This window comes from Glycine max, chromosome 13, assembly GCF_000004515.6.
Source record: "Glycine max cultivar Williams 82 chromosome 13, Glycine_max_v4.0, whole genome shotgun sequence".
NCBI classification, from domain to species: Eukaryota; Viridiplantae; Streptophyta; class Magnoliopsida; order Fabales; family Fabaceae; genus Glycine; species Glycine max.
This window is the reverse complement of record NC_038249.2, coordinates 27,186,858-27,205,130: the sequence shown is the minus strand read 5'-3', so window position 1 is coordinate 27,205,130 and position 18,273 is coordinate 27,186,858. Positions and strand designations below refer to the sequence as shown.

Here is an 18,273-nt window from a genome sequence, read left to right as displayed (position 1 = left end):
GCAACAACTGCAAGTTTTTATTTCAGGTATTTCCCTTTTTTCAGATATCTAATAATACATTCAATTGCTATATTATACTTATATATTATTTCTGTCCATCAAAAAATTTCTAGTGAATTTCTTTGAAAAAATTTATCTTTTAAGATTATTATATATATATAATAAGGATAAAAATTAAATTTTTTATTTCATATTCTTGTCAACAAGTTTTAAATTGAATAATTTCCATTTTTTAACTTCTGGAACATATTCTTAATAGAAGGCTGTTTAATATCGAAATATTTATACATTTAATGTCAAATTTTAATTTAATGATTATATGACTAGGATTTGTTTTAAGTTTTATTACATAAAATCAATGTAAATGGAAATCTAAAATTATTCCATTTCTATCAAATGTCAGTTAAAAAGTAGTTTAAGTTTTTTCGAAAATCAGATTTGTTTTATACTTGCCTAGTTGACTCCGGAACCGGGTTGTTTCAGAGTTAAAAATGATCAAGATAATAGTTTTAAACTAATTTTATGTTATTATTTTTATATTGTCATCAAATTATAAAATTATATTGTAACTTTTAAGATAATTATTATAAAAAATAATAAATTTATCATATATATTATAAATTATGATTGAATGATAACGTAAAATCATTTTATATTATCAATATATAATTTTTTTCTCAAATTTTTACTTGATAATTATGATAAAGATAGTTTTATATTTTCCTTTAAATCTTTAACAATTTTTTGTTGTTGATAATTATGATAAAATTAGTTTTATATTTTCTTTTAAATCTTTAACAATCTTTGTTGGTTGATAAAATAATAAAATAGTTTCATATTTTCCTTCAAATCTTTAACTGCTTTATAAAAATATTAAATTTGAAAGTAAATTTATTTAATGTTTTTTAAATATAATACATTTAACAGTTACCATAAAGAAATAAGATGACCAGGAGAATGTTTATGAAGATTTAGAATTAGAATTTAATTTTTATACATTGTGGGTATAAAAGTTTTGCAAAATTAATTAATCAAAAACCATAAAGATGTACATTAATAATTAATCAAAAACTATCCTAAATACTATAAATTTTAATAAAATGACTATAAAAATTAATAAATTTATTGTATAGGATAATGATAATTTAGAATTAGTAGGCGTACACTATATACTCTTAAGAATCTTTTATTCTCACATTGAACGATCATAGTTTACAAGATGGGCCGAAGCCCAAAGGGGTACAAGATCCAAAGCTCTACTTGAATGATAGGAAATTGTTATAGCCACTTCCATAAAAAAAAAAAAAAGAACGTGGCAATTGGAACGGCAATAGCAATTTGGTTCACAAAAACCCTAAACGGTGGAGAACGTGGGGTTTACTCTAATCGGTAATCAGATCCGGCCCAAACCCTTTGACTTGTCTTCTCTCTTTCACTCTGTTGTTCTTCTCGCAATGGAGGTTCAGATTCCAATCCACACCGTTTTTGACGTACCCTCTCTTCTCCAAGCTGTGGCCGCCGACACTGTTCTCGCCGCTGCGCAATCTATCGCTTTGGTATCAAAACCCTCTCTTTCCCTTCTTCTCTCTTCTTCCCACCTCATTTTCCCCTTCAATTTCAAGTTTTTACTGTGTTTTAGTAAAGTTAGTAAGCGTTTGTAGAAATAGGGTTTAATTGTTTCACTCATTTGCTTGCTTAGTTAGGCCATGGCAGGGATTTGTTCTATATATATATATATATATATATATATATATCTTTTTTTTCGCCTGTAAGTTTTTTAGCATTAACTATAAGGATTGTCTACAATTGTGTTTCATGTAACTGTATTGAATTGAATGCAAATAATTTGTTTGTTCTCCATCTGTGTCCTAGCTCCTGTTTTCAATTTGGTGCTGTTTGCACTTGATTCATGATTTATGTACTGGCTGTGTGCTACATGTTGTGTTTTGGTGCTTGGTGTTTGGCATGAGTAAATGTGCTATATATGCTTTGTTTTTGTTTGTAAAAAGTATACTTATTGCCTTGACAAAAAAGTATAGAGGGATTCCAGCAAAGATTTAGGAGTTGGGACAGTGCTGCTGTGGGATGGAATCTTACATGGCTGGTGTCTGCCTTGTCCGTGTCCTTGGATATTGTCTGCAACTTCGCATTCTATGACTAGTGAAGGCCAATGGGGCATTCTTTATGATTCCTTCTTGTCAGTGTTTTAGATGAAATTAGTTTTACATTAAAAAAGGAAATGTACTGAACAAGAGGATTGGGGATTCTTCTAATGCTACAAAACAAACAACACAGTCAAGAAAGAAAAACATATTACATGTGCAGCGGTAAAGTTGTGCCTTGGTGACTTGTTGATCATGGGTTCGAATCCGGAAACGGCCTCTTTGCATATGCAAGGGTAAGGCTGCGTACAACATCCCTCCCCCATACCTTCGCATAGCGAAGAGCCTCTGGGCAATGGGGTACGAAGTTTTTAAAAGAACAACAGTCCACTTTATTTTTGGGGAAAGGAAGGGGGGAGTGGGTAGAAGATCAATTATTGTATTTGAAGGATGCAATGTTACACTGTTGTTTCTTGAATATGTACACAACTTAAAACTGGCATAAGGTCCTCGGGTTTAGTTGATTTAAGAATTTTTAATTTACTTCTTTTGTTTTCCCCCAGATTGGATATCTGCTGACTAATGACACTAATTCAGTGTCACCAAATTTGACAGCAGCGAATGGAAGGTAAGAATAAACTGAAGTACCTCAATGATAGATATAGCTTTATGGAAGGTAAGAATAAACTGAAGTACCTCAATGATAGATATAGCTTTACTTTCTAACTGTACATGTCTCCTAACTTTAGGGAAGTCAGATGTACCTCATCTCGAGATAATGATACAATTACTGATTATTGTTGTTATGTTTGTGTTAAATCCTGGTCAGGTTTCCTTTAGAAGACCTTTTTGGGAGGAAACATGCTTATCTAGAAAACAAGAATAGTGAAACAGAGGACGACGACGAGGATGGAGATGAGGATGATGAAGATGGACATGATCAGGATGATGATGGAGAGGACGAAGAATTCTCAGGTGAAGAAGGCGATGAAGAAGGGGATCCTGAAGATGATCCTGAGGCTAATGGTGGAGGAAGTGATGATGACGACGACGACGACAACGACAATGAAGAAGATGATGACGACGGGGAAGATGAGGAGGAGGAGGAGGAGGAGGACGACGAGGAGACTTCACAGCCACCTACTAAGAAGAGAAAGTGAGAATATTCGTAGGAGATTGTTTCCAGGCATTTGAGTCGAGCTTAGTTATTAGGACAGATAAAATAGCAACCTCTTTCAGTAGACCTATCTTGCTTTATTTATATGTCAACGATGATAATTATTATATTATTTCTCATTGTTTCTACGACGTTACCTTCTTTCAGCCAGTTATTATCTTGTCACTTAAAAAAGTCTTAATTGCAATTCTATTTTTAGAGTTTGGATAATTTGTTTGGGGGGTTTTCCATTTGATATGATCTCATGTGATTGCAAACCTGTAAATCCAGCCAAAGCGCTTCACTTGCATGATCTCTTTTTAACATAACGTACCTACTTCAGACTATGTATTCATAGTAAATTTCAAGATGTCTAAGATGCTCAGTCGATATCAGTTGCTTTTTTCTAATGTAATTTTTTCTAGACAAGGAAAAAACTAGACAGTTATTTGAGCTTACGGTTACTACAGAATAGGATCCAAACTAATTTGGCCGAAGTGATGACAGCTACTTTTCATTTTTCTAAATTAGGCCATTTGCTTTAGTCACGTAATTGTTAGTATTTATCATTTGATGCTTTTACTTATAATTAATCGGATTACTCTGTTCATGATTCTGCCCATATATCCCGTGTTTGACTCGAAATGCATAGAATTTATATTTTGTAACCACCTACCTGCAACTGGCAAGCTTAATTGGTTAGAATGAGAAAAGCTGGTAGCTTTGTTCACTGTGTTCATTGCTACAATACTTCTACATGTGGGATCTTATTTGTCATTTAATGGAATTTATTTTTAAACTAGTAAAATTCCCATAATTTCAAGTTTTCTAACTAATAAAAGAGTGTTGAAAAAGAAATGTTAAAAAGTTACTAGTTATATTAAGCATGTGAGTTAGATATATCTTTTTATGATTGACTGAGATGTTAACAAGCATACACTTTTTTCATTAGTTGTTATGTTATCCAGTCCATTCAATAATTTTTCTTTTACCGTGGTTTTCACTTCTCTCCTCTGTGAAGTGTTTTCATAATTACCTTTCTATCCCTCCGCAATCCACATGCCCTTCGCTTTGCATGAACTCAGCCTTGGCTTTCATTTGTGACAAGTTTGGACATTGATGATGTATTTTTATTTTACTCTGGAAAGTACGAAGGAGTTGTTGGTGTTTTTGGCGTTACTGAAAGTCACGTCTTCAAAAGGTTTTAGTTGATCCTATTATTGCTCATGTAGTACTTCATGGAATATTTAGAATACAAAAATTGACAATTACTACTTATATCTTCTCATAATTATTTTTTAATACAAGTGCAAAAGGTCTTATGTATTTTTTGTTTTTATTTGGTCTCTTAAATTTCAAAAGATTGACTTTGATTTCATAAAATGTCTCTATTAAATTAAACTGATCATTTTTTTTATCACACTAATGTAGTCAATTTGATGACACGTGACAAATTATAAGAGATCTATGGATCACATAAGCCAAAAAAATTAATACAAGTGCAAAAACTAATAAAAGAACTGTTTTGGTTGAACTATTAAAAAAAAAATCAAACGAAGGCTAAATTATATTTTAGTCTTAATATAATTTTTTTAAGTTTTTGAAAATTTGCAGAGTTCAGTTTTATAAAATTTTGGTAGCATGTTTTATTTCATTCCTGGAAAGGAGGACTGCAATGAAATTTTATAAAACTGAACTCCTTGCATGTAAATTTTCAAAAACTTAAAAAAAAAATTAAGACTAAAATATAATTTTAACTCTTGGTTTGATTTTTTTTTATATAGTTAAACCAAGACAGTTCTTTTATTAGTTTTTGCACTTGTATTAATTTTTTTTGGCTTATGTGATCCATCTATTGTGAGATCTCTTATAATTTGTCATGTATTATCAAATTGACTAAATTAGTGAGATAAAAAATATATATCAGCTTATCACATAGAGACATTTTATGAAATCAAAATCAATCTTTTAAAATTTAAGAGATGAAATAAAAACAAAAAAAAACATAAGACCTTTTAATCTTTAAAATATTAATTTCATATTAAAGGTCCAAAGTATTAAAAATTACCCCTCTAATAATCCTGTAATTTATAACTTTACAATTAAGAAGACTCTAATTTACTATAAGATACAACATCAACATTCATAATATCTTGGTTGGGACGAGTTTATATTTTGAGTTTAATATGTATTTTTTAAGACAATCTTATTCAAATTAAATAAGATCAATATGGATGATTTTTTTTCTTTAAATATTTAATACAACTAGTTTAGTAAACATTTTTTGTTATTACTTTTACACCATTGCATCTTCTTTCTTTCTTCTATTTAGATTTTTCCTTTTTAAATTTTGAATTCAGACATTGACTAATTAAATTTTAATTTAGATTTAGATTATACTCCTTATCTTCTCTCATTCTCTTGTTTTCTCTTCTTCACACACATTTTTTAATTAATTGGAATATACTCGTGTTTTCATTCAAGCAATGTCCTACAAAGATTTCGGCTATTGATTGGTCATTGCACAAAACAATTAGGAGGAGAAAGAATATGATGTACAATTATGGGTTATAAAACATTTAATTGGAGATTCTGAATCAAAACTTCCGTCATCTGTTTCACCACTGTGGTTGCATCTTTTCCAATAGTGTCATCCTTATTTGGATAGATTCTAACTAGTGGTTTGAGCTTTAATCAACGATAACTTAAGGTATTTTAGATAATTTTTGGCTAGATGACCATAACAACTACACAAGACACAAATAATATGAAATCTTTATATTTAATTTCATATTAGTGATCACGCGACCCATGTTTCTCGGGTTGCAGGAGATAAATTTTTACATAAACTCTCGCAAATCACCCTCGTGCAACTTTCAATGCATTCCTTTAAACTTTGATAGCTCATCCCATTCCCACCATTGAAGTAATAATTAGAAGGAAACTTTTATCAAGTAGACAAGGTTTAACTTTGGAAAACAGCCCTACACTTTTATCATAGTACATTTCAGGATTTCATTTTCACCTTTACCCTCATAAATTTTAAATAGAAATACAAATAAAAATAATTAAATAAACTTGGAATATATAAAACATAAATAATTTTAAAATAGAAAAACTTAATTATTAGTAATGATTTTAATATATTTTTATTGTTTTCTACAAATATAGAAAGCAGAGTATAAAATAAAGCAGTGAAGCAATGAGAATGAGAGAAGGAGGCAGAAAGGAGTGAGCAGAAGCTGAACACTTATTAACCGTTGATTCTCCGATCCCCACAACCCAAAGAAAACGAATCCTCATCAATCTCAATGCTCTCTCACTCTCATTCCTCCAATCTCAGCCGTTGATTTTCCGATCCATGCTAGGGTTACCGCATTATCACCGCCATGTCCTCCAAGATCAACGGTCAGATTTCTCCCCTGCCCTGTCCCCACTTGGCCGAGTTCCACCGCACCTCCGCCAAGCCATTCCTAGCCCTCCACAACTGCCTCCGGATCAAGCCTCCCGGCGGCCGCGCCTCCCTCCGCCGCAATCCCGACGAGGTTCCTCGCTGCTGCGCCTGCGGCCTCTCCGCACCTTCCCGCCTCTACGCATGCGTCACCTGCGCCGCCGTATCCTGCCACTCCTCCGCCGCCGGAGTCCTCTCCCACGCCGCCGCTCACGCCGCCTCAATGCCGCCCGGCCACCAGATCGCCGTCGACGTCGACCGTGCCGAGCTCTTCTGCTGCGCGTGCCGCGACCAGGTCTACGATCGCGACTTCGACGCCGCCGTCGTGATCGCTCAGACTGCTGCGTCAACTCTCGGCGGCGATCCTCCGCCGCCGATCCCGTCGCCGCAACCAGAGAATCTTCGAAAGAAGCGCCGTGTGGATTACTGGCCTTGGGCGCCGGATCTGCGCGAACGCGCTCTGATCGGAAGCTTCTCTGGCCCGATTGCCGGGGCTGAAACCGTAGTCGATCATTCGCCGGGTTTGCCGCGCGGATTACGCGGATTGAACAATTTGGGAAACACGTGCTTCATGAACTCGGTGTTGCAAGCGCTGCTTCACACGCCGCCGTTGCGGAATTACTTCTTGAGCGATAGGCACAATCGGTTTTTCTGCCAGAAGAAAAACAACGGTGACGTTGACGTTGACGCTGCTGTGAAGAGAAGTGGCGGCAACAATGGGAACAAGAATGCGCGAATATGCTTAGCTTGCGATATGGATGCTACGTTCTCTGCTGTGTTTTCTGGTGATCGTGCTCCTTATAGCCCCGCTAAGTTTTTATACAGGTGTGTATGGTGATGGCGTGTAAGTTGTGCTTAAATAAATGTAGTTATAGTTTTTTAAATCCTGATTTAGGGTTTAAGTTTCATTAATTACAACTTGTTTTGGAAAGTTTATCTGTTTGATTAGTTGTTGTTGGTGATTTGTTTCAGTTGGTGGCAGCACGCAGCAAACCTTGCCACTTATGAACAACAGGATGCGCATGAGTTTTTCATTTCCATGCTTGATGGAATCCATGAGAAGGTGGAGAAGGGTAGGCGTAAGCCACATACTGAAGGTAATATGTTCTGACAGTGACACCGATTTATTCTCTTCACCTTCTTTGAAGTGCTTGTTACTGTTATAATCTTTTTTGGTTGGGATTTGGTTTAAATTTTGTGGCATGAAGGGGATATTTTGTATAAAATTACTTAATCTAATGTCTTCTTAATATTCAATTTAAACGGAATATCAAAATAAACTTAGAAGCTAGAACTTGCGAGGAATGTTGAAATTTGTGTACTTGTGCTAATAGAATCTTTAAGCTGGCTTGTTTTGGTTTATACCATAAAATATTTTCTGGGTAAATTCAAGTCTGCCAGTCCTGCCTTGCTTAACATTGATTTGTATTTTTTGTCTAACTTTTGTGGAAGCTGTTGTTTTCACTTGAATTTTCAACACATGTTTATTTCTGTGTATTTTAGTCGTAGTTCATAGGGTTAGGGAACCATCTTTTAAAAAATAAATAGGGAATATAGCATTGCGAGTCTTGTATGTCCTCTTATTGCCATCAAAGGGACTTCTTTAATGACCAAAATCTATGTTTTTCCTACCTTCTTTCCGTTTAATAGGCAAAAATTTGCTGTATGGTATAGTAGTTTAGTAGTTGTGAGAGAAAATGCTGATCTCTATGGTATTAAGCAGTAGCATTAGATTGTTAAGAACACAGAACCTTTAGATGGTGTAAGCACTAAGAAGTTATTCTGCTACCTTTTTGAACAGTTAACAAGTTGGTTATTAGCTTGGATTAATCATAGTTGCAACAAACTGATTATAGAAGACGATCCATAGAGTGCCAGTGTCTTGCTATCTTCAATGTCTGACTTTTTTTTTTTTTACTTTAAAAATGATTCAAAATACTATTTAAGATAACAGAGTTATCATAATATTTAACTGCAGGATGAGGGTTTAGGTCTCTTGCTTGTTGCCCTAGAAGTTGACAATTGCTCAAACAATTAGGGCTAATTTCCAACCACAACCTGCTGTCATGATGGTGTTAGCTGCTACATTCCTGTGAGTCCCTGTAAGTAAATTCTGCTTAGCCTATTCATTTCATCATACATTGTAGACCAAAATGATGCTAATGTTAACTCCACCTTTTACCTTGTTTAGGCTGTAGTTAACCAAAGCTTGTCCAAGCCTGGAGAGGAGGGTGCATTAGTTTTCCAGCCACCATGATTGTGTCCGAACTGAGTTCTTTAAAGGTTGGGCTAAGATTTTAGCCTTGAAAGATGTAGTTCTTTCTACTTTGGTATGTGTTATGCTCCACATAGAAACGCCCATTTTCTTTCCTCTGTCTTTTGTACTGGCATTGCTTGGTTTCAATGCAAGTTTTATTTCCTCATTCTCTCAATGAGAGGTTGTCAAATTTAGTGGGTCGGCTGATCTAGAATCAGTTCTGTATTTAAGATTATGCTGGACTCCTGCTCTTTCTAGAGGACCTAGCTATAATAGTAGAAGATTGTTCTGGTTTTAACTGTGAGGATCAAAGTTCTCCCATACATAATATTTAGAGGTTAAGAGATGTTAATTTTTGTTGGACCAATAGATAAATTCTTGGCATGCTTGGCTTCTGACGAATAACAAAATCAAGACAAATTCTGATGGCAGTGAAATTTTAGTTCCAATACATTGAGATTGTCAAGCTAGACAGTTGATTGTGTATTGTCTCAACTATTCTACCTTTTATTTTCTGCATTTCTAAATGATAAGAAAATAATACCCATCTAATTCTGTATACTTTTCTGTGTACAAAATTTCTCAGTAATTTAAATTGCAACAAAATGAGTTGTCTCTCTTATTGCATTGCCAGAACTTTATTTTTACACCAGGATAATAGTTGACCCATTAGGAATCCTTTTGGCACTTACTTTCTGCACTTTGTACACCTCAGTTCTAACATCAGGGCCCACCATGTTTTATAATTTTACGAGGAATTATTTTGCTACCTTCTTTGTTTGCTCAAAACTTTTTGTTGAAATGTAAAAGATCTTCAACTTAAGGTCTGCTCTTGAACTGATGTCATTTTATCAAGTTAACATCTTTGTATGACCACGTTTTCACTGATGGTGCAGGCAATGGTGACTGTTGTATTGCTCATAAAGTATTCTCTGGTATTTTGCGATCAGATGTTACATGTATGGCCTGTGGTTTCACATCAACTACTTATGACCCATGCATAGACATCTCACTGGACTTAGAACCAAATCAATGGGGTTCCACCAAAATGGCTACTGCAACGTCCAATCATTCTTGCAATGGTGAGGCTGATTGTATGAATTCGAGCCAAATCTGTGGAACATCTACCCTGATGGGATGCTTGAAGAGATTTACAAGAGCAGAAAGATTGGGGTCAGACCAAAAAATTTTCTGTCGGCAGTGTCAGGTGAGGCAAGAAACTCTCAAACAGATGTCCATAAGGAAGCTTCCCCTTGTTTCTTGCTTCCATATAAAAAGATTTGAGCATTCTTCAACAAGAAAGATGCCAAGGAAAGTGGATCGCTACCTGCAGTTCCCATTTTCACTGGACATGTCACCTTATCTCTCATCAACAATTTTAAGGAATCGATTTGGGAACAGGATCTTTCCTTTTGATGGGGATGAGCTGGATGCTTCAGATGAATTGTGTTCAGAGTTTGAGTTGTTTGCCGTTGTCACGCACAGTGGTAAGCTAGACGCTGGCCATTATGTCACTTATCTGCGATTAAGTAATCGGTGGTACAAGTGTGATGATGCCTGGGTTACTCAAGTTGATGAGAATATTGTGAGGGCTGCACAGTGTTACATGATGTTCTATGTACAGAAGATGCTTTACTATAAAGCAACTGATAAACATGTCGCTTCATGATTGGGATAAGAGATGGTCCATAGCATTGATATGCCATGGTCATTATCGATTTTCATTCCAATGATATTTCATGGCTTTTACATTCATACATAGGAAACAAAAGCAAAGGAAAATATAATGTATTCTCATCACAACTAGCGAATCTATCACTTTCAGAGATGAATCTATACTTTCAAGTTGGAGCTAGAAACCAGACAGAATTTTTTAGGCATTCCAACTTTTTGGAAACTTAAGGGCATGGATTTCTTAAAAAGTTGTTTATGCTCCCCCCCTCCCCTGCCCTTTCTCTTTTCCCGTGCTCTGAAAATCAGTGCTTGGAGGGCTTTGCAGATGTTGCTTCATATAAGGAGAAATTAGATGCCAGAAATATTATAAAACTGGACCCAAACCTTTATGAATTGTGATAATTTATTCAGACATGGATATAAGAACTACAATTGCCTGTATAAAAAAAAAACTACAATTACAAAATCTTCAAATGCCAGTTGGCTGCTGAAGTTATGGTCATGGGTGTTCATAGGTAGGTTTGGATTGGTTGAGTGAATAGTAAAGAAAGAATCAAAACCAATAAAATTTCTTCTGTTTAGTTTGGATTTTATCAATATTTGAATCAAATTAATCTTAGAGTGTGTTTGGATGGAGAAATTTAAAATTCTGAGAAATTTTAAATTTTAAGAATTTTAAATACTTCAATAGAAATTCTTTTATTTTTAAAATTGTGTTTGGATAAAAAAAATTAAAATTTCAGATTTTTAGTTGTTTAAAATTCTGTTTTAAAATTCCAAAATTTTAAATTCTTCATAAAAAACATCCAAACAATGAAATCTAAAATACAGAAATTCAAATTTTCTAATAAATTACTTTTCTGAGTTAAAATTTTCTATCTGTGCAGCTAGCATCTTTCCAAAATTACTTCGGCTCAATTCAATTGGGTCACACATAAATGCAAAACTAGTACTTTTTTTCCCCTATTGTTACAAAAGGTAAAAAGCAACAAAACGTGGTAATGAAAAAAAAAAAAAAAAACACCAAACTACTCCCTCGGGAAATAACAAGTCCCAACTCATCAGATAGCAACATAGGCCTGAAGTCTGTAGACGATTCCTAATTTATCAAATTTGTGAGCATCTTTTGTTTTCCTAATTCACATGAGCTACATTTGTGATTACTATAAAAGATTTTTAATAATTAGTCAATAAATTTATTATATATATATATATATATATATATATATATATTTGTGATTAAATAAAAGTATAAAAATCTTTAAGTACATTTCAATTAAATTCCAATACCGGTTGTCTTAATAAAACTTAAACTTTTCATTAGTATTAATAACAACTCAAAAATTTAAACTACTGGCTTAAATAAAAATCACTAGAGATCTTAGTTCACGCTCAACAACCAAAATGTAGAGTTATTAAAATTAACTTTTCCACACTTATATACATTAAACTTGAGATCTCATTCTTCATTTTTATGAAGCCACGTAATACTCTTCCTTATCATAAAATTAGGTGTCTCTTTTATGTTCTAACACGTGTAATAAATTTCTAAAATAAATCGAGATTTATTTATTTTAATTATTTATTTAAATGAAGTAAATTTTTTTTCTTCATAATATTATTAATCAACCCGTGGGAAACTAATTTTTCATTAATCAATTCTTAAACATTTTTAATTAATATTAAATATTTGAGATTTTAAAAATTTAAAAGTTTTAAATATCTATATATATATATATATATATATATATCTATATTCATTAAAGTAATTATTAATTAATTTCATTTTTATAATATCTTTTAATTTATTTATTTTTATATCTTTATAATATACCGATACACTGTCTGGGCATAATATTTACTAGTCTATTGTTACAAATAGACATGTGTTACATGTCAAATGTGATTAGAATGAAGAAATCAAGAGTGCATGTGGTGAACTGATTGGTGGCGGTGGAATGACAATTTGTATTTTACAATCAGCGTGGAGAGTAGCACCACTTTTTGTTGTCATCTTTGATCTTCCACTTCAAAATAATTGTCTTATCTCGTAATCTCCATTTGAACATTTCTCTTCTTATTCTCTCGTGCACTCACACACCCCTTTCCAATTTCGTGAAATTAGGGTTTTCTCACTCCCTTTCTTCCTTCACTGATTCTCGAGGTGAGAGAATCCGGTTTCCTTAATGATTTCGCCCTGTCGGTTGGACTCGCTATTGGACCGTTAAATGATTCTTGGGATTTGAGTATATCCCAACAACTCTGCTGCCTTTCGCTTTTCGTGTTGTGGTTCTTTGTGTTTGATGCCCAAATACCAAAGTGAGAAACTTCTTTTGGTGTTTTTATTGCATTTTTTTTATTTATTGTTGTTTTCTTTTTCTCCGTTGGATTTGAATGATTGCTGCAATTCGTTTGGCGATCTCTGTTTCATAGGTTTACACGTCATTCTTCCTCTGCCCATATCTCGATTTGCTCATGTATGCTGATTTTGTATATGGCGCATCGGAATCTAGCGTTTTCTTATCATGTTCCTTAGTTGTACCAACACTTATTGACTGAATTTTTTAATAGAAAGTTGTTTGGAAAGGGTTTATGTTTTCAAAATTGGCTATTAATTCGCGTTGTGCTGATTGAATTGAGGTTCCCAAGTGAAGAATTATTATGCTTTGTTGATTGCATGTGATGAATATTTTAACTGATGTTTATAATGTGTTTGGGGTATTATTTTCACTTTAAGAAGAACCAAAATATCTCTTTGGCTCACCGTTGTAAATAGTTACTACCTGGAGTTATGGAGTTCTCTTTTCGTATATTGCTGTAGGATGAAAGGTGTTAGAGATTGGGTCTTCTCTCAAATACTATCCAAATCGCTGGTCTCGCCTTCACCATTATCTGGCAGTAATAGTCTCTATGCTGGAGAGCATCGGAATGAAAATTTTAATGAGCAAGGTACCACCCTGACTTTACTGTTTGATTTTGAGTGGAACCACTGAAAATGCGCCGAGATAACTTCTCACAAGAGAAGGTCTTAACGGAATTCTCCTCCTCCCCAAAATGGTGGTTGGTGAAATAAGATGATACTAGTTGGGGATCTTATTTTGCTCTGTTATTACTTGCATGTTAAGCTCAACAGATAAATAGTTATAATTTAGTAAAAAGTAACATCTAATTATATAGTGCAGTATGTACGTCTTCCTAGGCCACCATTTGAGACTAGTAGTTGGTCTCACAATTCTTAGATCCTGTAGGGAACATTGTGACATGATTCACCACCTTGCATATGGAGGAACTGGAACTGTGGAGGTTATGCTTGGATTGTTAATAGAGTGAGCCTTTACAGTATGGTAATTTAGAGACATAGATATATACGACTATGCCAGAAGGCTACGGTTGGGATTCAAATCCAAGATTTGAGCTAGGTAAACAACCCTTCTATCATTGAACATTTTTTTTTTCTTTTCAGGATGTAAAAGAAATTTGTTTATCTTTTCTTAATAATAACATTAAATTATCATTAACTTATATACTAAGGTGGCAGGAACTGCAGGCCTCCCTGTTGTACAGAACACTGACACAGTCCTCTTCCCTAACAAGGAATATCCTCCTTCAAATCAACACCAACAATTTAACATGCAGTTACACAATCCCTCAGAAATCTGCCACACATATTATTCAAGAAATATACGCATAACTGTCATATAGTTACTAAACACACAATAATATCAAATTTCTGTTGCGGTGAATTTATTGGGTCTTTGTTGTTTGTTAGTTAATAGAAGGTTTCTTCTTCACATCTAGTCCAGGGAACAAGTAAATTTAGACATTACTTCTGTGATTGAGGATGATTAAAGTGAGCGGTGCTAAATTCCATGCATAATATCATTTCTAATCCAATGTTTGTGCCAAATCTGATTTTTTTGTGAATGTAATGTCTATTGTCAGTACACTTTAGATAGAACTAATACATATGTTTTTTGTTAGGTTCAGATCACTCAGCTAATTCAGTATCATCACCCATCCCTTCCAACTCATCAAACTCTTCATATGGTGATCAGAGTAATCAGCATAGTTCCTCCTTGCAGCTAGTTTCAGATACAGAAATCTATCAGTATCAACATAACACTAATGGAAGACGGAAGGATACTTTGGCCAAGGTTGAGGAACTCCAAGTTAAATTCTTCCGATTGCTCCAACGCCTTGGCCAATCACAAGAAAATCTTTTGGTTGCTAAGGTTCTTTATCGGATGCACCTGGCAACTTTGATTCGTGCCAAGGAATTAGATCTGAAAAGAGTTAACCACATTAGCAGTAGCGCCCGAGCAATAGCAAGCGAACAGGAGGCTACTGGTATGCCTCAATTGGATTTCTCCTGCAGAATACTTGTTCTTGGTAAAACAGGAGTTGGTAAAAGTGCTACCATAAATTCTATATTTGGTCAAGCAAAAACCACCACCGGTGCTTTTCAACCTGCTACTAATTGCATCCAAGAAGTTGTGGGAAATGTCAATGGGCTTAACATAGCATTTATTGATACCCCTGGTTTCCTGCCTTCCTCCACCAACAATATGAAAAGAAATAAGAGGATCATGCTTTCTATAAAGAGATTCATTAGAAAGTCCCCTCCAGATATTGTTTTGTACTTTGAACGGCTTGATTTTATCAATGCTGGTTATGTTGACTTCCCACTTTTGAAACTTGTAACTGAAGTGTTTGGCTCGGCAATTTGGTTCAACACCATCATAGTCATGACTCATTCTTCCTCTGCCATTCCAGAAGGACCTGATGGGTATACTTTTAATTATGAGTCATATGTTTCTTATTGTACTAATATGATACAGCTGCATATACAACAGGTGGTGTTTGATTCCAAGGTTGAAAGCCCTGTACTTTTGGTTGAGAACCATTCTCAATGCCCACAAAATATTATGGGAGAGAAAATTCTCCCAAATGGACAAGTTTGGAGATCTCAACTCTTGTTATTTTGCATTTGTACCAAAGTTCTGGGTGATGTAAACTCTCTTCTCAAGTTTCAGAACAGTGTAGGGCTGGGACCATCAAACAGTGCCCGCATTCCTTCTATGCCCCATCTCCTTTCGTCTCTCTTACGCCATCGACCTGTATCCAATGTAAGTGGGATTGATGATGAAATCGAGGAAATATTACTCTCTGATAAGGAAGAAGATGAATATGATCAACTTCCATCCATACGAGTGTTGACAAAATCTCAGTTCAAAAAGTTGCCCGAGCCTCTAAAAAAAGATTATCTGGATGAAATGGATTACAGGGAGACTCTTTACTTAAAGAAACAGTTGAAGGAAGACTGTCGGAGGCGCAAAGAGAAACTACTCTTAACAGATAAAAAGTTTTTGAACAGTGATAACCCTGATGATCAACAGGCACCTCCTGAACCTGTTTTGTTACCAGATATGGCCGTTCCTCCAAGTTTTGACTTAGATTGCCATAGCCATAGATATCGTTGCCTTGTTTCTGATGACCGATTGCTTGTGAGACCTGTTCTTGATCCCCAAGGATGGGATCATGATGTGGGCTTTGATGGTATAAACTTGGAGACTACTACAGAAATAAAGAAGAATGTATATGCCTCAGTTGTGGGACAGATGAATAAGAACAAACAGGATTTCAGTATTCAATCTGAGTGTGTGGCAGCTTATGTTGATCCATCGGGCCCTACTTATTCTATGGGTGTTGATGTTCAATCCTCTGGTAAAGATTTCATTTGTACCGTTCATAGCAACACAAAGTTGAAAAACATAAAGCACAATATTGCTGACTGTGGTGTTTCCTTAACATCTTTTGCTAAAAAGTACTACGTGGGTGCAAAACTTGAGGATACTGTGTTTGTTGGGAAGAGATTAAAATTTGTTTTGAATGCTGGCCGCATGGAGGGTGCAGGACAAATGGCATATGGCGGGAGTTTTGAAGCTAATTTACGAGGGGAAGATTATCCTGTAAGAAATGATAATGTAAGCTTGACGATGACAGTTCTCTCTTTCAATAAAGAAATGGTATTGAGTGGAAGTTTACAATCGGAGTTCAGGTTATCTAGAAGCTCGAAAGCATCTGTAAGTGCTAATCTAAATAGTCGTAAAATGGGGCAAATATGTATAAAGATAAGTAGCTCTGAGCATTTACAAATTGCCTCGGTTGCAGTTTTCTCGATTTTGAAATTCCTATCACGTAGAAAGGAAACTAAGAACGTGGTGAGGGATGTAATGGACTGAAGTCTGCTCTCGTTGTTTACTTATTGGTACTGTTATTTTTTGTTCAAGGAAGATGTGAAAACAGTGAAGCATTCTGCATGCCCTACGTAGATATGGACCTTTTTCCCCTGTAAAAGGAAGACAGAAAGTACGAATTGGATTTTATTTTTTGAAGAGGCTAGCTGGAATTTTCTTTTCCGTGATACTTCAGATGCAGTTTTTGAAAGTCTTTTAGGTAAGGCTGGCTGGCATCTTGAACTTATTTCTATCTGTAGATTATGGATTAATAATCAGTATGAGAGAATTGATATTCATTTCTAGTAAAATGAAGTCATAACTGTACAGTAAAGCACAGAAAATGTCAGGATTTTTTTTTCCTGTGATTTGTTCAAGTATTAGCAAGTTTGAATGATAGAGGATTGTTGTTCAACAGGAATTTTTGCAATGTGGAAAATGTTAATGAAGCTCTGGGTATATGTTAGTGATAATGCAAGTAGCCACAAATCATCTCGTTTTAGTTTGAGGCTTGCATTGATGTTCAAACTCTGGCTTTGCATTTATATTGTGCGGTGCCTATCATCAAATGGGAATTTCTATGGTTTTTTTGGTTCAGGTGACACGACTATGGGCAACATGTCGGTTGGTGAAGAAGAATAGGTTGTATTTTCTGCCCAAACTTATCTTTTCAGCAAGGAACATGTTGCACGTTCTATAGTATGTTTGTTAATCGTTGTATAAGAGGAAATCGTTTTTTTTATTATTATTTTGCACATTGCAAAAATCTATAACATTTAATTATATATAGTATAAATTAAAATGTATAATTTAGAGAGTAAACCTCTCACTCTTCACTGTCTTAATTAAGAAAAAACAATTTTTTTTCTCTTCTTCCTTGGGCATGTACTTCACAAATTATCCGTATGACTACTAAAAATATTTTCCTTTTTCTTCTTTAAATATGCATTTCACAACTACCTGCACTCTAAAATTGTCCTCGATGTGATTATAATGTGGATTTCCTCACGTGAAAAATACCCAGATGCACCTAAATAATAGGTGGGGGGATTTGTAATGCATGATTGGCCTCTTGTGTTTGTGAATTTAGGATTATGATTTTGTTCTGCTCGTCTTGTTAAGTCATCAATGACGTAACCCTATGTGCCAATACCATTTGTGGTGTGGGGCTTCCTGAATTTCCTATTCATGAATCATATGTACATGTTGGACCCCACTACCCCAGATACAGAATGGACAATTAAGGACAGGCAGCATTTTACCATTCGATTAGACATACATAATGACGTATACGCGAACCCGGTTCGGACATTTTGCGTCAAAAAGAACTGATTCCAGCGAGGAGAAGAGCTTTAACTTGAGAACCAGGTCCTGCAACTCGCGATTGAAGCCCTGCG

At 34.8% G+C, this 18,273-nt stretch overlaps 3 protein-coding genes across 3 annotated transcripts; all 3 read left to right on the top strand.

Moving 5' to 3' along the window:
• The first annotated feature begins 1,379 nt into the window (after window positions 1-1,379).
• Window positions 1,380-3,485, top strand: LOC100527722 (uncharacterized). Its single transcript, NM_001249525.2, has 3 exons — window positions 1,380-1,556; window positions 2,666-2,730; window positions 2,932-3,485. Exons 1-3 carry the CDS (start codon window positions 1,455-1,457, stop codon window positions 3,260-3,262), a joined length of 498 nt encoding a protein of 165 aa, NP_001236454.1. The 5' UTR covers window positions 1,380-1,454; the 3' UTR covers window positions 3,263-3,485.
• A 2,880-nt stretch (window positions 3,486-6,365) lies between these two features.
• On the top strand, window positions 6,366-10,825 carry LOC100819341 (ubiquitin C-terminal hydrolase 22). The gene is made up of 3 exons (XM_003542605.5): window positions 6,366-7,534; window positions 7,682-7,806; window positions 9,863-10,825. Exons 1-3 carry the CDS (start codon window positions 6,648-6,650, stop codon window positions 10,633-10,635), a joined length of 1,785 nt encoding a protein of 594 aa, XP_003542653.1. The 5' UTR covers window positions 6,366-6,647; the 3' UTR covers window positions 10,636-10,825.
• A 1,943-nt stretch (window positions 10,826-12,768) lies between these two features.
• LOC100805258 (translocase of chloroplast 90, chloroplastic) lies at window positions 12,769-17,618 on the top strand. The gene is made up of 3 exons (XM_003541437.5): window positions 12,769-12,959; window positions 13,462-13,589; window positions 14,622-17,618. The coding sequence occupies exons 2-3, from the start codon at window positions 13,463-13,465 to the stop codon at window positions 16,880-16,882; spliced, it is 2,388 nt and encodes a 795-aa protein (XP_003541485.1). The 5' UTR covers window positions 12,769-12,959; window position 13,462; the 3' UTR covers window positions 16,883-17,618.
• The last annotated feature ends 655 nt before the right edge of the window (window positions 17,619-18,273 follow it).

Excerpts from the sequence above, each read along its gene's own strand:
- LOC100527722 (NM_001249525.2), top strand. The coding sequence starts at position 1,455 with ATGGAGGTTCAGATTCCAATCCACACCGTTTTTGACGTACCCTCTCTT. Across the intron at positions 1,557-2,665 it reads CTGCGCAATCTATCGCTTTG|ATTGGATATCTGCTGACTAA; the intron begins GTATCAAAACCC and ends GTTTTCCCCCAG. Across the intron at positions 2,731-2,931 it reads TTGACAGCAGCGAATGGAAG|GTTTCCTTTAGAAGACCTTT; the intron begins GTAAGAATAAAC and ends AATCCTGGTCAG.
- LOC100805258 (XM_003541437.5), top strand. The coding sequence starts at position 13,463 with ATGAAAGGTGTTAGAGATTGGGTCTTCTCTCAAATACTATCCAAATCG. Across the intron at positions 13,590-14,621 it reads TGAAAATTTTAATGAGCAAG|GTTCAGATCACTCAGCTAAT; the intron begins GTACCACCCTGA and ends GTTTTTTGTTAG.
- LOC100819341 (XM_003542605.5), top strand. The coding sequence starts at position 6,648 with ATGTCCTCCAAGATCAACGGTCAGATTTCTCCCCTGCCCTGTCCCCAC. Across the intron at positions 7,535-7,681 it reads CCCGCTAAGTTTTTATACAG|TTGGTGGCAGCACGCAGCAA; the intron begins GTGTGTATGGTG and ends GATTTGTTTCAG. Across the intron at positions 7,807-9,862 it reads GCGTAAGCCACATACTGAAG|GCAATGGTGACTGTTGTATT; the intron begins GTAATATGTTCT and ends CTGATGGTGCAG.